The following is a 22,017-nucleotide window of genomic DNA, read 5'->3' as shown; positions in this document are numbered from 1 at the left end:
GAAACCCACACCACTCGTACCTGTTTAGCCCTACGGTTTCATGCCTGTATTAACATCTCAATGCTCATTTACGGTGCTTGGACAAAATATTGAACTCAAGAGACAAAAATTTCGGGGCTCTTTATGATGGCGGGCGGAGGCACCTCTGCGGTGCCGGCAGAAAATGTTGTTTTCCGCACGCCAGCAGCGGTCCTCATGCCCGCCATTTTACAATGGGCAAACATAGCCCATTTCCTGTCTGACGCGGTGCAATGTGAACCGCCAAAGAAATGCGCCAGCCACGCGGCGGTGGGAGTCAATAGAGACTCACTGTCGTGCGGAATGACGTCCTGACCACCGTACAAATCAGAATGTCCCAAACAGCCTCTCACACCACAGCGTAGAAACCACCCAACCGGAGACGGCGGAAGTACGACAGAGGAGCGTGAAACCAGACTCCCGGTCCCCTCCACCCGGTCCTGACCGCAATGGATCCAGCTTTACACGCCTTTCCGGTGCTGTACATGATCCACTACCAGCAGGTAATGCACCGTCGCGGACAACGCCAAAGGTACGCAATCACACAACTCCTCACACAACCACAACACACAACTCATGGGCTGATATACGGTTCCTGTCCACACCAGACACTCTGGTGGGGGCAGGAACACATCCACAAGTGTACCCACACATGTCCTATCTGTCACAAAATCACCCCTCCGCATCCAGGTCACCCATCAACCGCGAAATCACAGCAATCTCCCAGTGAGCACAAACAGCAACAAGACCCATGGCTGATCAACAAAACACAACACAGACCTGGCTGTCACACACTCTGCATACTCACAACTGGCAGCAACAACAAGTCGGTGTGCCCCAGGAGTGCAAGGACACACCAACACACTGCACAGTGCACAACCTACAACTCCCACATGTGCACACAATCTCAAGCACAGGGCTGACAAATCAAACAGGCACTCAGCTCCTGGATGACACATGTGTGCAGTTGCCATTGCAGGGGCACACACACATCAACACTACTGACCAAGTCACTCCTTCACACTGCACACTTCATGACCACTCAAGTGCACACATTCAAATGTACCCATGTGACTAGGAAGACAGGCCATCACAGGATGACCATACACCAACACTGCTGTTCACACATCAAGAAAGATCACGATGGACCCTGGCCAGCCTGCCTGCGATCCTGTGGATAGAATCCCCCTCTGTGCTGGCAGTGCATCAAAACATGACATGTGTGCAATTAGGCAAACCTGACCACAGAATGATTAGGATAACAGTAGTTCATCAAAAACAACAATCATTGCACCCCGAACCTCAGATTCGAGAAGAACAGAAGTGCCTGCCACCTCTGCCAAATTCTGAAAAAGTGAAACAAGCCACTGGCAATGTTAAAGTGGCATACAGAGCATGTGTCAAATTAATCCATACCCATACAGAAAACCATTTATTTAGCAAGGACACTGACAAAGCAGACAACAGGAGTAACTGTCTTTATTACATATTACACAGATAGGCATCAAAAGTAGACAAGAGCAAGGCCAGTGGCCAGTCCACAGTGCAAAGTAGGCACATGTGTGCATGAAAAAGCTGCACAGGGAATGAACATCCAAAGTGATGAACAGCAAGGCCATTGGCCAGTACAAAGTGCAAAGTAGGTACATGAGAACCTGCACAGGGAATGGGCTTCCAAAATGATGAACAGCAAGGCCATTGGTCTGTACAAAGTGCAAAGTAGGCACATGAGAACCTGCATAGAGAATGGGCAAACACAGGAATGAACAGCAAGGCCAGCGGCCAGTCCACAGTTCAAAGTAGGCACATGTGTGCATGAGAACCTGCACAGGGAATGGGCAAACACAGGAATGAACAGCAAGGCCAGTGGCCAGTCCACAGTTCAAAGTAGGCACATGTGTGCATGAGAACCTGCACAGGGAATGGGCATCCAAATTGATGAACAGTAAGGCCTCTGGCCAGTACAAAGTGCAAAGGGGGTATATGAGAACCTGCACATGGAATGGGCATCCAAAGTGATGAATAGCAAGGCCTTTGACCAGTACAAAGTGCAAAGTAGGCACATGAGAACCTGCACAGGGAATGGACAAACACAGTAATAAACAGCAAGGACAGTGCTCAGTCCATACTTCAAAGTAGGCACATGTGTGCATGAGAACCTGCACAGGGAATGGGCAAACAGTAATAAACAGCAAGGCAAGTGGCCAGTCCATACTTCAAAGTAGGCACATGTGTGCATGAGAACCTGCACAGGGAATGGGCAAACAGTAATAAACAGCAAGGCAAGTGGCCAGTCCATCCTTCAAAGTAGGCACATGTGTGCATGAGAACCTGCACAGGGAATGGGCAAACACAGTAATAAGCAAGGCCAGTGGCTAGTCCATACTTCAAAGTAGGCACATGTGTGCATGAGAACCTGCACAGGCATTGGGCAAACACAGGAATAAACAGCAAGGCCAGTCCACAGTTCAAAGTAGGCACATGTGTGCATGAGACTCTGCACAGGGAATGGGTGAGACTGTACACTGCCATGGTCAACAACACAGCTAGGGGGATATCAATGAGCAGTCCAGGCACCGCTGTGGGAGAGACAGGTGTGTGAGGGGGACTTTGCCCCAGGCTTGGCTGTCAGTTGAATTTTTTTACATCGATCCTATTAAAAGGAGCCAAGTATATGTTTTATGATGCCCTAGGTTTTAGACATTTCTCCTTTTTACTCCTGCTGTAACGTTTAAAAACTTCTCTAAATATTCTGTATGCAATGGAGATGGTGGAGATAGGCAGATGATCCTTTATGGACTCAATTGAGAAACAAATTCTCAGTAAATTATGGAATTTGCACACCTTAGCGCCTACAAACACAATTCACCTGAAAATGGGCTTAGCAAGTGCTTACGTTCGGGGTTTGACAGCAGCACTTTGTTGGGGGGTTCGCTTGATACATTCTGAGGAGAACTTCTTCATGAGGTTACAATGGAGGGATATCTTTTGTGTTCAGAGATCAGATAGCATCTTTCTGAGAAATATTTATGTTGCCATGGGCTTATTTAAATTACAAGGAGAGCCATTGGTTGCATTGATGTATTAGAGCGCAAAGCTTTCCTTAAAAGCTCTTGCTTACTTAGTATGGAGCGAGACGTGGCATCTGGCCTTCCGAAAGGTAGATATGAAATGACCCACACTTTGCATAGTGTAAAATGTACGCAGTCACATCTGCATTGGAATTTGGACCAGGGAGTCCATTGAATGATTCTCCTCATAAGATTAAAAATGCTGCCACTACGGAGTGTTACCGGGGAATGGAACAATCTGAGCAGAACAAAAAGGACATGTAATTTATGCACTGAGGGGATTCAGGATTTTGATCATCTTGTTTTTGTTGGGCACAGCATTATGTATGGTGTGTCTAAAGCATTTAAAGCCACTTTTTATTCAATATGTGATATTTTCAATGTGGATAAGGTACCTGTGTCTTTAAGTAATCCAGAAAATGAAATGATCTCTTTTTAAATTGTAAAAACTTCTTTGTTCTTTTTTAAGGTATTGATCTGTGTAGGGTTGTTTAATATGTGAAACTTCATACTGGGACTGTACAATGAATGTGGAATTCGTGAAGTGTTATTATTTTTATGAAAATGTTGTTGTCTCAGATCTGGACTAAAACAACAAAGGTTTTTGACTTGAATCTATGCATAGGTTTCATTTTAAATGTGAGCAGTTGCAGTGAAGCAGGATTTTTGTAGGGGGAGTTAAGGATTTACCATTCCTAACTCCACATCTATTTACCTTGAGCACACATTTATAATCACGGTAGCATGTGTGCAGTTAGGCATAGAAAAGGTACATACAAACTTAGGTTTCAATGTTTTGTCTCTCGATATCTGGTCATGATATTGTAGCCATTAAATATTTTGCCCTCAATATTCCTGACCTAGATCACAAAACAACACTGTCTTGAAGTGCTTGGGCTGTAAGAAAGAGTTCCTTCGCAGCTCAACCTACTGGAACGGGTTACAGAGAACATTATTTTACTACAGCAAAAGCACCTCAAGCGTGAAGCACTCTACACATCTCCACATGTTTATTACTCCTGGATGGGCACAGAGCAGGACCTTTAATGGTCACCCTAAACTATGAGACTAACTAGTGACCCATAGCCATAACTGTGCTTGGAGCCTCCTTTTCTTCTTACAGGTTCCAGAGTGAAATCTAAAAACCTGTGCGTTTACATAAAACAAATAGGATTCTAAGAATTTGTATAGAGCCCACATCTTCATAGAATACAAAGTGGAGAAAGAGATGGAGCTCAGCAAGTTGGGGTGGGGTTCTCCCACAGACTTTGCTTGCTCTCTACTCTCGAATACTGTAGGCACTCTTGTCATACTGTTGGGTAGGTGGTGGGTCTGGGTCAGGCTTAATAGGTTTTATTAAAGCCCAGACTTGTTTGCCATTTCCCCCAATAAAGATATTATCCTCTGTCTAATCCTTCTTTTCCTCAGTGGTCATGGAAGCAGCCTCTCACTTTGCATTTGGTTCCAAACTTTTTTGCAGTGTCTGATGTAGACGAGACCCCCAATGGATATACATGTGATTCTTGCTTCAATGGCGAGGTCTCGGTCCTCTGCACCGGGACCCGTAAAATTCCGTGCATCGGGGCCGAGGACACCTGCGGCAGCTTCAATGGATCTGCATCCAGACCAGGTAACTAATGCATACACTGGAGTTTGTACAGGTATAATCACCCAGGCCTGAGATGAGTGAGCCCCACTGAGGTGCTCAGAACCTCCATGAAACAAGGCTATGAAGAACTGATCAGGCATGGCACCTTCAGGACTGAGAGACAAGATCAATGTTGGAAAATACATCATACTATGAACAATATTGAGCTCACTGTACACTGTATTGTACTAACACTACAGACACTGAATGCAGACACACGCTTCCTTACTCCCCGTACCTTAGATAAGAAACACATATTCACTAGTAACACAGCTGCAACAGGGTTCACCGGCCACATTCTGTAGTGTGCTCCGACTGCAATGACTAGGCTTGGTGGTGCACATATGGGGTTCTGGTGCAAATGTTGTTTCCTATGAAGCAGAGTAAGACTTGCAGGGATTGAGGAGTCTCAAAGAAAATGAAGTGCAGTGGTCAACAATGATGGTGACACAGCTGGATCTGTGCCTGGCGAGTATAAAGACACCACAAAGCTCCTAGAGGTACTAATAAGCTGCACTGGTTGCGAGCCTACTTTGCGTGGCAGCATGTACAGCAGACTCACTAAAAGTGGTAAACCAGCAGACCCAAGAATTCCCTGCTGATGAAGTTGAAATGGGAGACCTCCCACTACGGTCACTACAGTCTAAGGAAGGTCAGGCCACCCCAGATACCAATAGGAGTCATGACATGCAGCTTGAGGAAGGCCTCCAGGCCTACATGGGAGCAGCCAGGCTCCTCCTTCAATGTGCAGGAACAGAGAGCGGGCCTGTGGCTGCAAGGCACCATGCCCTCCAAGCTGCCGATTGAATGCAAGTAATGATGGTCGGTGCCCAGGCAAGGTTAGATTCTCTGCCCAGTGAAGATGGCATCTACATTAATGAGCTCCCTCACTTTGGGTGGTGTGTGTTCTCCCCGTGTGGACTTTCTGTCTCATTCACTGTTGCTGCCCTTTTATGTAGTGTAGAGTGGTCCTGTCTCTGCGGTTTTCCCCATGTCACACCACATCTTTTTATGCCTGGCCTTATGCGCATGACATTGTTGTCCCACTCTGGCCATTCACAGTGGCATGAAAATAGCGGCGCTCAATGGCAAATATCTTTGTCATTTAAAAAATCTGCAAAACTGGTGTATTTTTCTATTTTGGCAGGAACATCCAAAAGAAAAAGATCTTTGCCTTGTTGAACCAAGAAATTAGGTGTAGGAAAAGGTCTAGTGGGAAAAAAACAAAAGAAAACAAATGGGCCATGAACAAAAATGGATGGAAGTAACAAAGAAAATAAATGGTGTGAGTGACTGTGGAAAATGGGAACTCGGATGGTCTCTCCCACAACAGGAAAGGCACTGGGATTGGGGAAATGAAAGTTCCTGTCCTACATCCCCACAAAAACATTTCTTCCTCACAAATGCATTTTGGTGCTGCTCTCCAACCATTTACAATTATGCCACCAGCTCAGAATCAATCACCCATGCCTGTTTTCTCATGACCTTTCCATTGGACACATACCCATGTTCAAATCCAGTGGGAAGAGAGCCAACAGTCATCAAACTGAAACAGTTTCTGGATTAATTTTAAGACATGTATTAATTTGCTTTCACCTGGTGGTCCATTGAAGAGATTAACCTGTGATTCCAATCAATTTTTATGTGCTACCATTAAAGGTCTTATCATCCGCAGTATAAGAGACGGCAGAGAGTTTTAATGGAGCATGTACAACTGCTATCATTTTGGTGATCCTGATAGTGGATTTAAAGGCATCTTCGGTGTTAAGTCACCAGTAGTTTCCTCAAGTTTAATTGAACCCATTAATACATGTGTTTATTTAGTGGAGATAACCTATGTGATTGAAAGACGTCAGCATCAGCTGAGTGTTCTCCACTACAGCTCAACCTGGCATAATGGGAAATGTTGTTTTTAAGACCACGTTTGTAAACCTGCCCCTGTGGGAAGCCAGTCTTTGTCCAGCTTCCATTGAATACTAGGCGACATCCACCTACAGTGATGAGTGTTGAGTGTTTCATGCCCGAAGTGCACTAATCAATATCAGTTGAATGGCCAATACAATACAATACAAAATGCAGTTATTTTATGGTTAGTTTCTGTTGTAATAGACAATGATGTCAGGCCTGCTTGGTTGTCTGCCTACTCTTTTGTATTACCTTCTCCCTAACCCTAGTAAAAGAGAGGCACCATTTAAATCACAGCTGTGATTCAGGGATGTGCCAATGGCTTCCAGGACTACCCAGGCTGGTCTTCCAATGACAAGTTTCTTTCTCTTCTTCATTCAAGGTCGCACCAATTCATAAGTCCATTCCAGCAACTTTGGCAACTTAATGAATTTATAACTAGAGTTTTCTTTGGATAAGAAATGCAGTTTATTCTCTTCTGTCATGGAGCTCCCACACACCCATTGACTTCTGTGAATCCTTTAGAGATACAAAATGGGATCTACTGGGCCTTTAAGAAAATGCCTGATGTTTAAATAAACAAAGGGTGTTTCTTATAAAAAAAAGTCCAGTCGTATTGCTGTGATATTCACAACATTCATAGCACTAAACCTGAGATTAAAATGGCATTGAGACAGAATATCGAGGACACAAATATTGTGAAGGTAAGTTTCCAGGTAAGCAAATTTTTACTATATATATTGTAAAGCACCCCTAAGGTAGTCCCTAGATGCCCTAAGGGCAGAGTGTGTGGTATTTAAAAAGTAGTGCAGGTATATTTAAAGTTTTACATGTGATAAACCTACAAAGTCGATTTTCAGTGCAGCAGGACTCGCCCTCTCATAGGAAAAGACTGGGTTACATTATACCACCATCTAAAAATTAACATAATTTGGGGAAAGTGAGAAAATGCTTAAAGGACTCATTTTAAAAGCAATTTAAAATAAGAAAGTCAGATTTTATATAACTATTTTGGAAATTACACTTTCAGAAAGCTGTCATTATGCTGCCTAAACTGGAAAGGCTTTACTGCCAGTGCCCAGTGTCACCTGACCCTTGACGGTTCCCCTGGAGTGTTACACGTATTGATTTCAGACAGTAGACAAAGGACCTTGTAAGTGAGGAGGGGTGTTCATCTCCTCAGCATGATGTACACAGCCTCTTTTTGAGTTTCAAAAGGTGCCTACCCTGCCACTCACAGATGAGGCTCACTCCTAGGCTTGCCTCCCCTTTGTCTCTCTAATCAAGCTGGCACCAAACCAAGTGGGGGTAGTAGAACTGACCAGATCTAATGTAGGGGGTGGAGAAAGGATTGGCCCCCACACATTAGCAGGCATTGGGTATAAAAACCGTACTCCACGGACCTCTCATTGGAGCACTCCTGGACGTGTGAAGATTAGACTTACCAGCCCTGAAGGTAGACTGCACCTGCCTGCCTTGAAACTAGGACCCCGTAAGCGACTTCAACAGTTCGTTAGCTGACCTCCTGTGTGAGCTACAGGGACACAACAAGTATCCAAAAGCATTTTCCTGAAACTTAGCAGCTGACCAGTTCCAATTGGATTGGCCGTGGACCCTGCTGCTGGCCTCAGTTGGAGTGAGCCCCAACCCCAAAGTAGTGCCACCCCCAAAAGTCCTGGATGCTTCGCTGGTGTTAGTGTTGACTCCCCTTGCCCACTGTGCAAAAGCAGAGATTAGAAACATTTTGCCAACTTTCCTTTTAAGTCTGAAGGTAAACTTTCAACAAGGATGTACCCGATCCCTGTCTCTGACCCTCGCTCCATCACAGTCAGCCTTAAGTTTTGACTTTGATCCAGTTAAAAAGGATTTGATAACCGAGGATGTTACTTTGTTGTTAATCGGTGCTATTTTTCACCTTAATACTTTAAAAAATCATATCTCCATTTCGACTGATTGGATTTTTGTCGTTTGGAGTAATTTTATTTATTAACATATTCTCTATCTTTCCAAATTGGTTTGGGATTTTTCTTGTGTTGTGTACTATACAAATTGCCTCTGAGGTAAGCCTGACTGTTTTTGTGCCAAGCTACCAGAATGTCAAGCATAGCTTTAGTTAATGACTTTTGTATTTCATTCAACCATCACCTCTCTACCATTTGCATCCCCCAACTTCTTTCAATGACATCTATCTTACTTTCTATGCACTGTCTCTGAAGCAACTTCGACAAATAATAACAGTCCCATCTTCCACTCCTTCTGCCGTTCATTAATCCAGCACCCTTTTAGGCTTTTCCAGTCTTCCCACTAAGTACCTTTAATGCATGGCCGCAGCGGCCTCTGGGAAGATACTGATAAACTGCTGTGATGTGATCTTTTGATTAACGGATGCAGTAACACTCCTTAAGAGTGTTCATTGGGTGCCTCTTCCACTGTTTTGGGACACGTCTAAGGCAAGACAATATGGGATGGCAGCTGAGCTGACTATAGCGAGGTGCCATGCAGACCATACCAGGGGCACTTGGGCCTCAATTGCCAGGGCACAGGAACACAATGACTCTTCCCAGCGGCAAGACAATTCATGCATTATCATTGTGTGTATGCTAGAGTTGGGTTGCTCAAAGAATCTCTGTCTGAATCAGTAAACCTTAGATTGCGTAGTACTACTGATTACTGAATCTTGTGTATATGTTCTTGTTCCACAGGGGAGGTTTCGCAGCTGTACAGCCTGCGTGGGTGCATTACCAAAGAGTCCTGCGACCGCAACGCTTTGAACCCTGCTGGACCTAGGCTGTACTCATATGATTTCAAATGTACACCCCCCCTAATAGTTTGAGATGGCGCATACACCTGCATGATGCCCAAGCCTAGAGTGAATGCCAGTAGTACCACTCCAAAAGCACCTGGAACCTACAACACAATGCTGAAGCCTTTTTTTATGATGAGAGGTATCTAATGCTGACAGTGGTTGGATTTATTGGAGCCTCCAAGCGAGAGATGGAAAAGAAACATGTTGTGTGATGTTCACAGAATTCTCCAGGAGCCATTTTGCCACCTTGCCATCTCCGCTTCACGCATTGAGCCACACCAGCCTGGAACGAGGACATCCCCACTCAACTGAGATTGGCCAATTTTTATGTATCGTAAATTATGTACATTGAACCCAGCTTAAGTGTTGCTTCTCTACCATTCATAAGGGGTCGCAATTAAGTCTTTCCTCTCAGCATGGAACAACACTTTCCAATAAATTCTGTACAAACAGATTGTGTAAACAGTTAAAATGGATTTAGTCATCCACAACGCATGAGGCATGCAGTGGGGAGGAGCTTTAAAGAGGGATTTCTTATCTGAACGTATTTGGTGCCTGCACTGCAGTGCGAGATAGAGAGGGACTGTAAGAGGCTCATAAATACCTCCAGCTCTGCCTTCTTCAGGGTCTTCATGCTCCATCACCATGACCTCCCACTGCCAGCTCCATCTTGAACAGTGCTTGGCCACCATTTATATGGAATCTGAAACAGGATGCTTGCCCTGCCACTGCCCTGTGTTTCCTCCTTATACCCAAGAGATGATGGGTGACATCATGACCTAGACCTGCCTGTCTGCCCACTCTGAATGTTCAGGCTTATCCACCATTGAGGGGGCCCCCACTCTGCTCTGCTCCAGTGCTTCGCTTCAGATGTCCAAGCCTCAAATATCCTGAAATATCACAGGTTGTTTGTTGTTGATGCCAGATTAAGGCCAGATTGTACAGGGACATTGTTATCTGTCCTTCTTTACCACACTAACATGCACACCTTCACAACACTGAATTTGGACAAAATAAATAAAATTAGTTTAAGCAGCTGCAACAATGAGTCAGTGTCTTTTCTACAGATTTGTGATGGCAGTAATTTTGGAAAAGGAAATTAAGGTGAAACATTAGGTGACATTGTACAATTCTAGATGCCAAAGTCAAAGAAAGATCTTTATTCCATTGAATGGCTTGTAAAACGGCGGTGATCCGGACTCTACTCAAGTCTATGAGTCTTTAGGATTAAATTGTAGGTGAGACCGCGTTACTGTTGAATAGTATCCTGCGTAAGACACAGCTGTGGTCTACCCTACTGAGCAGAGCCATGAGTAACACTACCAGGGGCCCACTTACAAGTATTGGTGCTATTTATCGCACCTGACGAATAACAATACCATGGGCCACGTTAGAATTCGGGTGCGATTATCAGTTGCTAGGGAATAACGTGGATTTTGGGTGTTTAACGCACCAAAATCTGCATGACACAGTAAATACCGAATGTTTTTCCTCTGTTACATTTTGGCAGGTTTGACCTACAGAATTATGGTGAAGGTTGAGGTATTTAATGCATCCAATAATTATCGGATTCCTTAAATAACACTAAACTCGTAATTCCGACCCCTGTGCAAACAGGGGTTTACACAGGGGTCAGAAAATAATGACCCAGTTGTAATCTGGCCCTATGCAGTGTAAAACACCAACGTTTAGACCTATTTAAGGTTAGGGAAGATTTCAGACTGATGAGCCAGATCCCATTAAAGATGAGAGGCTTGAGGATGCTGAAGAGCGAGGCTTTATTCAAGTTAATTGGAAAATTGAGGTTGTCCATTAGACAGAATCCATTCAAGCAAACTGGATGCTAAAGTGTTGCTTCAGTCAAGTAAATGGGGTTCTATATCTGGACATGCTTGTGACTCCAATTAAGTCAAAGTCTTTAATGGAGTTTTACATAATCAAGACTCAAGGTGAAACTTCTGGTGCAACCTTTTGTGCGTTGACTGTAAATAAAGCCTAGAAACACACAACTGTTGACAACCTGACTGAAAAATGAAGTCTCAGTTCTACAGCCTGATGAATACCCACTTCTTCCATCTACTTGATGAGCTGAACCCCTTAGGTTATAAAGTCCTCCATATCTGTATCAGAGCTACAATGTAAATGATCTCCACAAATGGCTGTCTACAGTTCACCAAGTAGAATTTCAAATGTTCCTCATTTAATTCTGAACTTCTTAAATTCTGCGCTGCAATATCCAAGTCTCTGATATGTCACCTCCTTCCTGGGACATATCTACAACTTGGCCCAAAACATCCAAACATTGTCACAATCAATCATCAGCGAACTCTTGGATGTTCCTCCAGGGCTAGGATTGAGCCAGCCAAAACAAGTCCACACCAAGAAACATGGCACACATTTAATCTGCTTTCCACTATCTTTTCCGCAAACGCTGCACTTTTTAAATAAAAAGGATCATTTCTCTTCGGATCTCTATGGGCTGCTGAAAACTTGTGTGGTTCTGCTCAGTTGACTTATTATCTTTTTTGCCCTGTCTTCTGTGCCGTTGACATCTGTGACTCCACACGCAAGCTGTCTACCTAGAATGGCGAAGGCTAGGAGGAGAATATTTGCCCCCCATGGATTGGTCAGAGTAGGAAATACATTAACACCCGAGCTACAGGAACGGCGTTAGAGAATCTCATGCACTACCTGCAACATCATGTCAAAAGGCCATTGCACCTAAGTCACAGAAAACTGTTATTTTATGGTACATTTTTGTGTTGTCTTGTGTTAGGGATGACTGGCCTGCTGTATATTCTGCCTTCTCTTTTTTTCTAACTTTGTTCATATCTATTGCACAGAAGACGTTAACTAGACACAAAGTATGAATTTGGAGGATTCAGAATGTTGGCTTCTTTTCGGTCAGCGTGACTGTAGGAAGCTGGCTCTTTACATAGTGGATCAAAACGAGGTACACAGTGTGAAGAGTCCAGGCAAAGTCCAATTGGTTTACACAGGCGCAAATTATATCCCAAATACTCTCTTTTGTGGTAGTGTGGGCGAGCAGTTGGGTGTATCAGAGGGTAGTGCTAAGCATTTGTTGTACTCACAGAGGCAATAAATAAGAGACACAGTCAAGATTACCAATTTAGAAAAATAAGTCGTATTTTTATATAAAGTTTGATACAGAGAACTTTGAATGTAAGTAAGTAAATTTGTAAATATTAAATTTTGCAGGTGTGTAAAACAGTTACTTAAATGCACTTTCACCCACAATGCTTTCTTATGGGAGAAAAAGCATAGATAGCATACAAGCATTTATTGTCGGCTTCTGGGGGGGTCTCCTTCAAGTCTTAAGGTCGTAGGCGCCAAGGTATTGTTACCTGCACCTTTCAGGTTTTTACACCCGCTATATGACCACCTCCAGTCAGGAAGTGGGCAGAACACTGACCCAGAAAGCCTACTTCAGCCAAAACCAAGATGGACAAATTCTAATAGTCATATTCACTTCCGGTAGCCCTCTTTAGGGGTGGCACTAGCCTGAGAGGGGGACACGCCTCCTGACTAGCTAATTTTGCTGAGTATCCTATTGTCAAATGGGCCTGTGGTTGAGGGTGGCATTTACCCTGTCTGGGGAAGCTTTGGGTCGCATATCAAAGGCGGCATAGGCCTTTGAAGCCTCCTGCCTTGATATGCTAATGACAGAGCCATCCAGCTTGGAGGAGGTCACTACTCCTCCGGCCAGAACAGGCATTGTTTCTGCCCTCAGAGAGCGCAGGGTCTCACCTGCAGGGGTCTGAAACCCATCTGCAGTGGCACTTACCTACACCAGTCAGCCAGCACACTAGAAGTCGGTAGGTTTTTAGGGGCACCTCTAAGGTTGCCCTCTGGGTGCATCTATTAATAACTCCATCACTGGATTCAGTGTGGGTTTATTAATACGAGATGTTTAATACCAAACATCCCTGGTTGCAGTGAAGCCATCATGTAGCTGGGAAGCTCATAAAACCAGTGTCCAGCACATGTACTCAAAATGGCTGCCCTGTTTTCTTGTGATATCCAAGATTTGACTTAGTCATCACAGATTCATATCTGCTCATGCAGATATGTCCTCACATGTAGTATAGTGCACCCTGCCTTAGGGCTGTAAGCCTGCTGGAGAGGTGACTTACTTATACTGCATGTAGTGTCTGCAGGCATGGCACCAGGACTCACAGCCTGCAATGGTAGTTTGCATGCTTGTGCTGCATGTAGTGTCTGCAGGCATGGCACCAGGACTCGCAGCCTGCAATGGTAGTTAGTATGTTGGTGCTGCATGTAGTGTCTGCAGGCATGGCACCAGGACTCGCAGCCTGCAATGGTAGTTTGCATGTTCTGCTGCATGTAGTATCTGCAGGATTGGCACCAGGACTCACAGCCTGCAATGGTAGTTTGCATGTTGGTGCTCAGGATTCTCTTAGGCTAGCACAATATATGCTGCAGCCTTTAGGGACCCTCTTTAGTAGGGGTACCATTTAGGGGCCGATTCTGATCATGGTCGGAGGGGCACCGAACGCGATCCGGCTGGAAAAACTACGAGCCGTACGCGTGTTTTCCGCCCGACTCTTACAGCTGTACGAGCGAGCAAGTACGATGCGAGCTACGTGAAATTCACCAACTGAGTCGTTTCCGGGTCCAAACTGCTCCATACGACTCAGTCGTAAGCTAACCGTGGCGTGCAATGGATGCGATTTACGACCGAGCCATTATGATGCACTCGTCGGACAGCCTGTGCGAGCCGGAGTGTCCGGCTCACAAAACGTCCGGGTGGTTGCCTTTGGGGGTCCACGTCGGACCCCCTGTCACCCGCAGCCCTACAACTCGGACAGAGGGGGAGACCCAAGGGCCCCCCCAACACAGGCATGTACGGTGCGGATAGCACCGACGCGTACCCACTGTAGTGGGCACCCTTGCGCAAGACGAACCCATTCAGTCAATGGGAGCCCATGTACGCTTCGTATGACCGGCTCCCATTGACTTCTATGGGAGTCCGACCGAACCGAGTCCGGCAGCATACGGCTGCATCGTACTCGCTCGGTCGGACTGCAGGACTCCGGCTTGGTCGGAAAACACTCCAGATCTGGCTCGGTCAGAGTGCTTTCCGACCCGGATCGGAATCTGCACCTTAGTAGGGATTTGTAGGTAGTGCTAAAGGTATTGCCAATTGGGGGACAAGGGTACAGTTTTAGGCAAGGAAAGTTGGCACTGGGGCACTGCATAGCAGGAGCCCAGTGCACTTCTGCCAAAATTGTATCAGATACCAGGCACAAACTGGGGTGACCATGTCAAAAAAGGGGGACTTTCCTACAGTGACTAGCCCCTATCAATGGTCTGTTTTGATGAAATCACAATGATGAGGATAAATAAGGAGGTAACCTCTTTCAGTATTGCCAAATTATTGGATTGTTACGGTATATAACTGATCACTCACAGTCATTTCAGTCTGTCTTCAAAAACGGGCTGGTATTGTAATTGTGAGTATATTGAATCTGCGTTAGATTTAATTATCCAGGTTGTTGGTTCCTCTGACATCCCAACATCAAATTTAACAAAGAGAAGGAAGCACCTGATGGGACTGGACACTTATCATAATATCTCTTTCACCCAGGCATGGCAACAGCTGGAGTTTGATTTATTGACTTATAAGGTTACACTGAATAACCAGAGCATTCAGTTAATCACCAACTTTTCCTATTTTGTCAGTGACAAATGTCATGGTGAATACATTGATAGCAATAGTCCAAGATCCTGAGCAGCAATTCAGACAATGGATATCATTGTTGTTATGTTGCAGAAGAGTGTTAAAGCGGATACTTTAATCTCAACTTTATCAGTTGATCTTGAGGCATTTAGCTGACCTTAAAATCCCAAGTCAGGATCAGTCGACATGCAACTGAAACAAGGACATCATCGAAAGAATCTGATTGCTATCATGCTTGATTTGGTGAAGATGCTTGGCCACAATCTATTAGGCACTCGCACCATGGTTCGACCATGTCAACTTGAGCATCTTCCTCAGTATCTGCGTGAAGATTGTTTATTCCACCTCCAGGCAGCTCCAACTCAGAAAGCTATATTAGCACCACAGAGTATTGGAGAGGCCAGGTGAGGGAAGGGTAGGAAGGGGACTGCGGGGAGGAAGACCTGTAAAAGAAAGTTTAAACACACACAATACCAGTTATCCAATACTCAAAACGATAACTTAATACTTCTTAAATTAGTTGTTTGTAAACATCCCATACACTCTTGGTGTACTTGTAATGCTATTGTTTTAACAAACAAACATATATAAGGAATGCAAATAGCCAAAAGGATAATGCCGTGAATCTAAGAAAACTCAGAGTCTAAATAAGGATGTATGATGAGTAATGCTCCTTCATATATATATGTATCCTTCATGCCAGTTTAAACCCCAACGGCAATAGAAGCAAGAAAGTGCGACATGCACGCAACCATATATACTTCACTCATGCGTGTGCTTGTTAAGATCACAAGTGCGTCGTAAACACGTCCGTTCCTCTGGCAATTAACACACCAGTGTCATGCCCCTCATGACATCATTGTAACCAGTGATAAAAAGAACTAGACATTATATATTAGAACCCCAAGCATTTAGTACAGCACAACCACCAGCGTGACCGTGGTAAGGGGGAATGGATCTTTCCACACGGTACGTTCTGCAACTGGCGTCCAGTGCAGAGCAGCTTTGGTGACCTAATGGAACCCCAGGGTTCCCAACACCAGGGCGCAAAGGAGGGTAGGGCGGGCCCTAGACCGCGCACCGCCACGTTAACAGACCTGAAATCGAGCATTCAATCTGCACCATTCTGAAAGAAGTAACCAGACACTTCAAATAATTTAACTTATCAGTTCCAACAGACTTCCCAACCTTGTCTGTGAATTCTGAAAGTAACTAAGAATTCACACCATCTGTCAATGGCCACCTTCAAATCAGTGACAATATCATGTTAAACATGCGAGTCATGCAACCGAAAGCTCAAACAGATCTTGGGAGTAAATGGGTGGGGGGGAGGCAAAATGTAAATCAGGATTAATGACCAGCTACAAATTTGGATTTCACATAAACACAGGCCCTTGTACATAAACATGTTTCAACAATATAAAGAACAACAAACAAAGGGGTTTCCATATGGAATGCACTGGCATTGACATGAACTTGCCTGATGAAGCGTGTCCTTTGGGTTCCTCAGAATTTAGCACGGTGGTTGCAGACTCAAACCCTGCATTTAATCAAGCAGATTCTTTGGAGCTAGCCTGAGCACCACCTCACCACAGCCCTTTGGGAGGGAGCACAACTGACAAACGGCCTTATTGAGTCCCATGTAAAGTTTAGGATCTTAAGTCACCCAATAGCATCTTATGTTGCATAATCGATTTCCTTTAACACTAAACTTATGCATAGAGATGTACAGATCAATAGGTACCTAATATGTAATTCCTAAGTTACTGTTCAATCTGATCAAAAATGGAGTCTGGACCCTGGAAGTTCGGCGTACCGGACTGTGGAACTCATTGACTCCAAGTTTGATGGTCTCGTGCAACTACATGAGCTTCAAGAGGGCCCTGGACACTGAACTATTTCATATTGCTTTAGAGTAAACTTTGTGTACTCGTCGACTGTGATGAAGAATATCTAACTGGGCCCTCCATCACTGACTAGACGCTAACTCATCATCCGCCCCCTGCCCCCCGCCCCACAGACTCTTATACTTACAGCTCTCTCAAGTAACTGAAAGGTGATGCACAACACTACATAATTTGTTGATCTAGCAGTAACTATCATGTCCATTGACAGTTACTACTCTTACACATTGATTGTCATGTCGGTAGGTCATTTCTACACTTACGAAGCATTATGTAGTTTTATTTACAACTGTTAATCACCACCATCCCAAATCAGTGCAAGCATAATGAAATGCCATGAGTATCACTTCTTGCACTGCATACATGTCACAGACAAATCTATGTGGCTTCACAGGCTACCCTCATCCACTGCAGTGGTTCTCAGCTGTACACATGCATGGCTGAACCCAAATTCTACTGGCCTTAGGAGACAACTATCTTCCTCCAGCAGGTTGTCAGAGGTATGTGCTGGAGATGAGCAAGCACTTGGGTGGCAGGGACGAAAAGTGGCTACTTCCTCTTCAGTTCAGTTTGAATGTTTAGATTGATCTCGGCAAGAGATCAGCGAATTACATGATTAAAACAACATTATACATTTCATTCCGTGTATATTTGATGTACATCTAAAAGGGATTTTGGGGGTTGTGTATGAAAGACAATGCTTGATAGCTGATCTTACATTACAGTGTGAAAACATCAACCAAAGGTACTTGCTTCTGAGGTTTAGCAGCATGGGGCAGTCAAAACAGAACATGTTTTACTCCTGAATCCATTTGTTTGTAAACAAAAACCTTCAGCCTCTGTTTTTCCAATTTCCTAAATTTAGAGCTATCAGATAAAGTTCAAGAGATCCACCACAGAGCAGTAAGTTAGCCATTAGCTCTGTGGCTCTTTGAGAGTTAGCCATACAAAACTGTTGCTTTGAACATTAAGCTGGCTACCTGTACTAGCAAGAATACACATTAAGGTATTTTATGTTATGTTATGTGCATTTGTTAAGCGTATTATAACCTGTGAGGATATCCTGGTGCTGAGCAGGTCTGTGTGCCTAGTTGTGCCTATGGTAGGTCGTTTAATTGAAAAGCCAGGTCTTCAGCTTCTTGCGGAATTCAAGAGAGGAGGAGGCTCTTATGTGGAGAGGGGGTGTTCCACACTTTAGGAGCGATGTAAGAGACACAGAAAAACAGTTTTCAAGATGCCCCATCCGTTATGGAAGAAATTTGCTATAATATGCAACCTGGTAAGATCTTATTCTGGCCTGTCCACATTTTAAAAAGAATCAAATGGGAGACAAATCCTTTTTTGTGCAAGTCCCTAAAATATAAAATGTGATGCCAGCAGAGACTAGACGTGAATTTGACCAATTTTAGGAAAGCCATACATTTCTACCATAAAACGTAGTTTAATTGCTTCTGCATAGTTAGGTTGATCAAGCCTCCTTCCTAGGTCCGAGAGACCTGTTGAGTGGTCTGTAGGCTTATTAAAAAATAAATCCGTAAAATTACAATTGTGTGAATATCTTCAGGAATAGAAAGAAGATTGCTAGGATCCTTCCACTGTGTGCCTTCATACAAACACGTTTCTCACGACCACTTTATCTATTTCCTGAGGTCCTCAAACAAGTGGTCAGCTCTGGTCATGCTGGCTGTGGAATCACAGAAAGCAGTTATGTATGTCATTTTTTGCTTTTTATTTAGTTCAGACAATCCAGAGCGTCGACAGAGTGCTCTAAAAATTAATAGCTGTTAGACATAAACATACAATAGGGTGAAAAGGAAGATGAAAGTTGACAAGTGATCCAAAAATAAGATTGCAACTGTACCACATTTAGGAGTTATCAGAACCCATATTCAAGTTTGGAAGTGACACTGAATGAGTAGGGTTTTTTAAAGCTTTTTGACGGTTTCAAAAGAAGGTTTTGTACTGATGGCTGCTAGAGTTCCAGACCCTGGGAGCACTTCCAGCAAATGATTGTTCAAGAGTTTTTGTTTTCTTTCAGGTATTTTGAAGAAGTCGTCATAACTCTATTCACTTCAGGTGGGACCTATTTAAGATTCATTAGGATCAGCAAGATCTGTTCAAATTTTTCAGAGCTCATGGATAATCTGGCAGCCGCATTGAGGGCCACTTTGTGACCTGCTTACTGTCCAAAGAGAAGACAGGGCAAGAGGACATCCAATTTTCGCCTAAGCTTTTTTGGGAGGCCCATGATCATGCCCTTTAGGGTTTTGTTGAACCTTTGAACCAACCCATTGCATTGTGGGTGATAGTGTGTGGTGAATTTGTAATACACTCCTTCCACATTGCAGTTATGTAACCAGACATAAAGTTTGCACCTCTGTCAGTTAAGACCTCCTTAGGGAAACTCACTCTGAAAGAAATTCCCAGGAGGGCCCTGGCCACCACAGGAGCAGTGGTGGTTCTAAGGGGATAGCCTTTGGATACCTAGTGGCATGGTCCACCACCACTAGAATATAACTGTGCCTAGATGCAGTTAGAGGGTTCATGGGACCAATTATGTAAATCCCAACCCTCTCAAAGGGATTCCCCACCACAGGTAATGGTATAAGGGGGGCCTTTGTGGTACCACCTGACTTGATAGGTGGTACAGGAGCGACAAAATTCCTTGGTGTCCTCTGACATGTGAGGCCAGTAAAAGTGAGGGACAAGTCTGTCCCAAGTCTTACTTTGGCCTAGGTGTCCTGCTAAGGGAATGCCATGTAGCAAGATGAGTAGGAAGGCCCTGAACTTCAGAGGTATGACCAACCTGCTGTTTTCACCAGGTTTGGGGTCTCTACCCTCTGAGTAAAAGAGTCTCTCATCTCAATAGATCCTGTGGGATCCACTGACACTCCCAGCAGCCTTAGCAGCAGCTTGCTGTTTGAGGGGTTTAAGAGAGGGGCAGGTTTGCTGCTCCTGACTCAGTTCTGCCCTAGAAGGGCCCCCTGTCCCCAAGACCTCAACCTGATCAAGTTCCAGTTCATCTGGGACAGTTCCTTCTGCAGGCTCAAGATCATCTTCCTCAGGAGGACAGTTCCTTCACAGGGACTGGGATCATCTCCCTCAAGAGATTGATCCTCTCTCTGAGTCTGGGGGGAAGAAACAGCCTTACTCCTCCTGCTCTTTCTCTTGGAAGGCACCTCGTCCATATTTTCAGATTCCAGGGCCTGTTCAGTAGACATCAGTTTGGCCTGTGATCTGATCACAGCAAACACATCCTCAGAGATGCCGAGCATTGCTGCATGAGTCCTTAATTCCACTTCAGCCCACTCTGAAGGTTCCATATCAATGCCCAATAAGCATTCCACTGGAAGTTCTGAGCTAACCACAACTTTCTTTGAGCCTGTTACCCCTCCCCAGCTGAACTTAACAACTGCCAAGGAATGATCAGTCCTGACATTGTTAGCATTGGTCACTTGGTACATCTCACCAAGTATGATCTGATCAGGGTCAACAGGATCTTTTGTCACCATAGCAACACTTGCACCTGTGTCCCTGTATGCCATGGCCTCCTTGCCATTAATCAAAGGCTGTTGTCTTTTTTTGCCCAGGTTACTGGGACTGACAAATAAGGTGGCAATATCCATGCACCCATCACAGACAAGCACAGCCTGAGCTGGAGTTCTGACTAGGCCAAAACCCACCTCGGAGCCCAAGGTTAACCCTACTAATCCCTTGTTCCCTGTACCACCACCTATTTCTGTGCTAGGGGGCGCAGTTGTCTTAGCAGCAGTGGTGGCAGAAGAATTTTCCTTGGCTTTTGGACAATCAGCATCTTTTGTCTAACGGGTCTTTACCTTACAAAAGTAACACCAAAGTTTTCTCTTGCCTTTTCCTTTGTTGGATTGTGACTCCCCCCCCCCAGATGCAGGTTTTTGGGACCCGGATGAAGACTTTTGATCTTTACCCTTGTCCCCACCCTTATCTGCAGTTTTAGAATCATGCTTCTTCTGGTCACCACCAGAGTTGGTTTTTCTGCTTTACCCTGGTTCTGACCTACTTATCTGCCTTCTTTCCCAATTCTTGGGGAGAAGTCAGATCAGAGTCAACCAGGTATTGATGCAACAACTGATTTTGGCAATTATTAAGGATCTGCTCCCTCATAATCAAACTGTACAATCCCTTGAAATCATTCACTTTGCTGCCAAGAAACCAGCCTTCCAGAGCCTTAATAGCATTATCCACAAAGTCTACCCAGTCCTGATTCTGTGCCTTCTGAGTGTCTCTGAACTCAATTCTGTACTGTTCAGTGGTTAAGCCAAACCCATCAATGACAGCACTCTTCAAGACTGAATAGCTGTCAGCATCCTCTTCTCTAACAGTGAGGAGCTTATCTCTACCTTTATCAGAAGAGGAGAGACACATGATAGCTGCCCACTGGTCTTGTGGGACCCTCTGAACTTTACAGGCCCTCTCTAAAGCAGTTATCCATTTATGGATGTCATCCCCAACATGGCAGGGAGGGACAATCTTGCTCGGGTTCCTATTGCCAAAAGAATGTTCCTTAACTCTAGGTACACTGTTGCTGCCACCACGGGACTCTAGTCCCAACTTTTTTCTAGCTCTCTGGACTTCTGGGGATTCATTGTCTAGGGTCAACTGCTCTTGCCTGAGCCTAAACCTAGCTTTCCGAAGTTCAAGCAGTTGATACTCCCTGTCCATGAATGGTCCCTCTTGCTAGATACAGAGGTCCCTACAGACTGTCCTGGGTGATGTGACTCAGCAGAGGGAGATCTGCACTCTTCCAGGAGGAATGAAGAAAGGGCCATTTTGGCCTTCATCACCATCTCCCTGAAGATCTGAGTTGTCGAGGTGGGAATCATCTTATCCCTCCTGGCCAGGGTTTGAGTCTAGGTCATAGAAGGTGTCACCTCCTGACTTGTCTTCATTCCTTGTCCCACCCA

The 22,017-nt window shown here is 44.6% G+C and overlaps 1 protein-coding gene across 1 annotated transcript in view; it reads left to right on the top strand.

Annotated features, from left to right (window-relative positions):
* Nucleotides 1-10,428, top strand: part of LOC146808802 (ly6/PLAUR domain-containing protein 8-like) — a 47,822-nt gene extending 37,394 nt beyond the window's left edge. The window contains exons 4-5 of the mRNA XM_085614240.1: nucleotides 4,570-4,719; nucleotides 9,345-10,428. Coding sequence (XP_085470366.1) covers nucleotides 4,570-4,719; nucleotides 9,345-9,475 — 281 coding nt within the window. The 3' untranslated portion in view covers nucleotides 9,476-10,428. The remainder of the gene's footprint in view (nucleotides 1-4,569; nucleotides 4,720-9,344) is intronic.
* Nucleotides 10,429-22,017: the final 11,589 nt, after the last annotated feature.

The sequence above is a fragment of the Triturus cristatus genome, chromosome 7, assembly GCF_964204655.1.
Source record: "Triturus cristatus chromosome 7, aTriCri1.1, whole genome shotgun sequence".
NCBI lineage: Eukaryota > Metazoa > Chordata > Amphibia > Caudata > Salamandridae > Triturus > Triturus cristatus.
The sequence above is the reverse complement of the archived record's forward strand: the minus strand, read 5'-3'. Positions and strand labels throughout refer to the sequence as shown.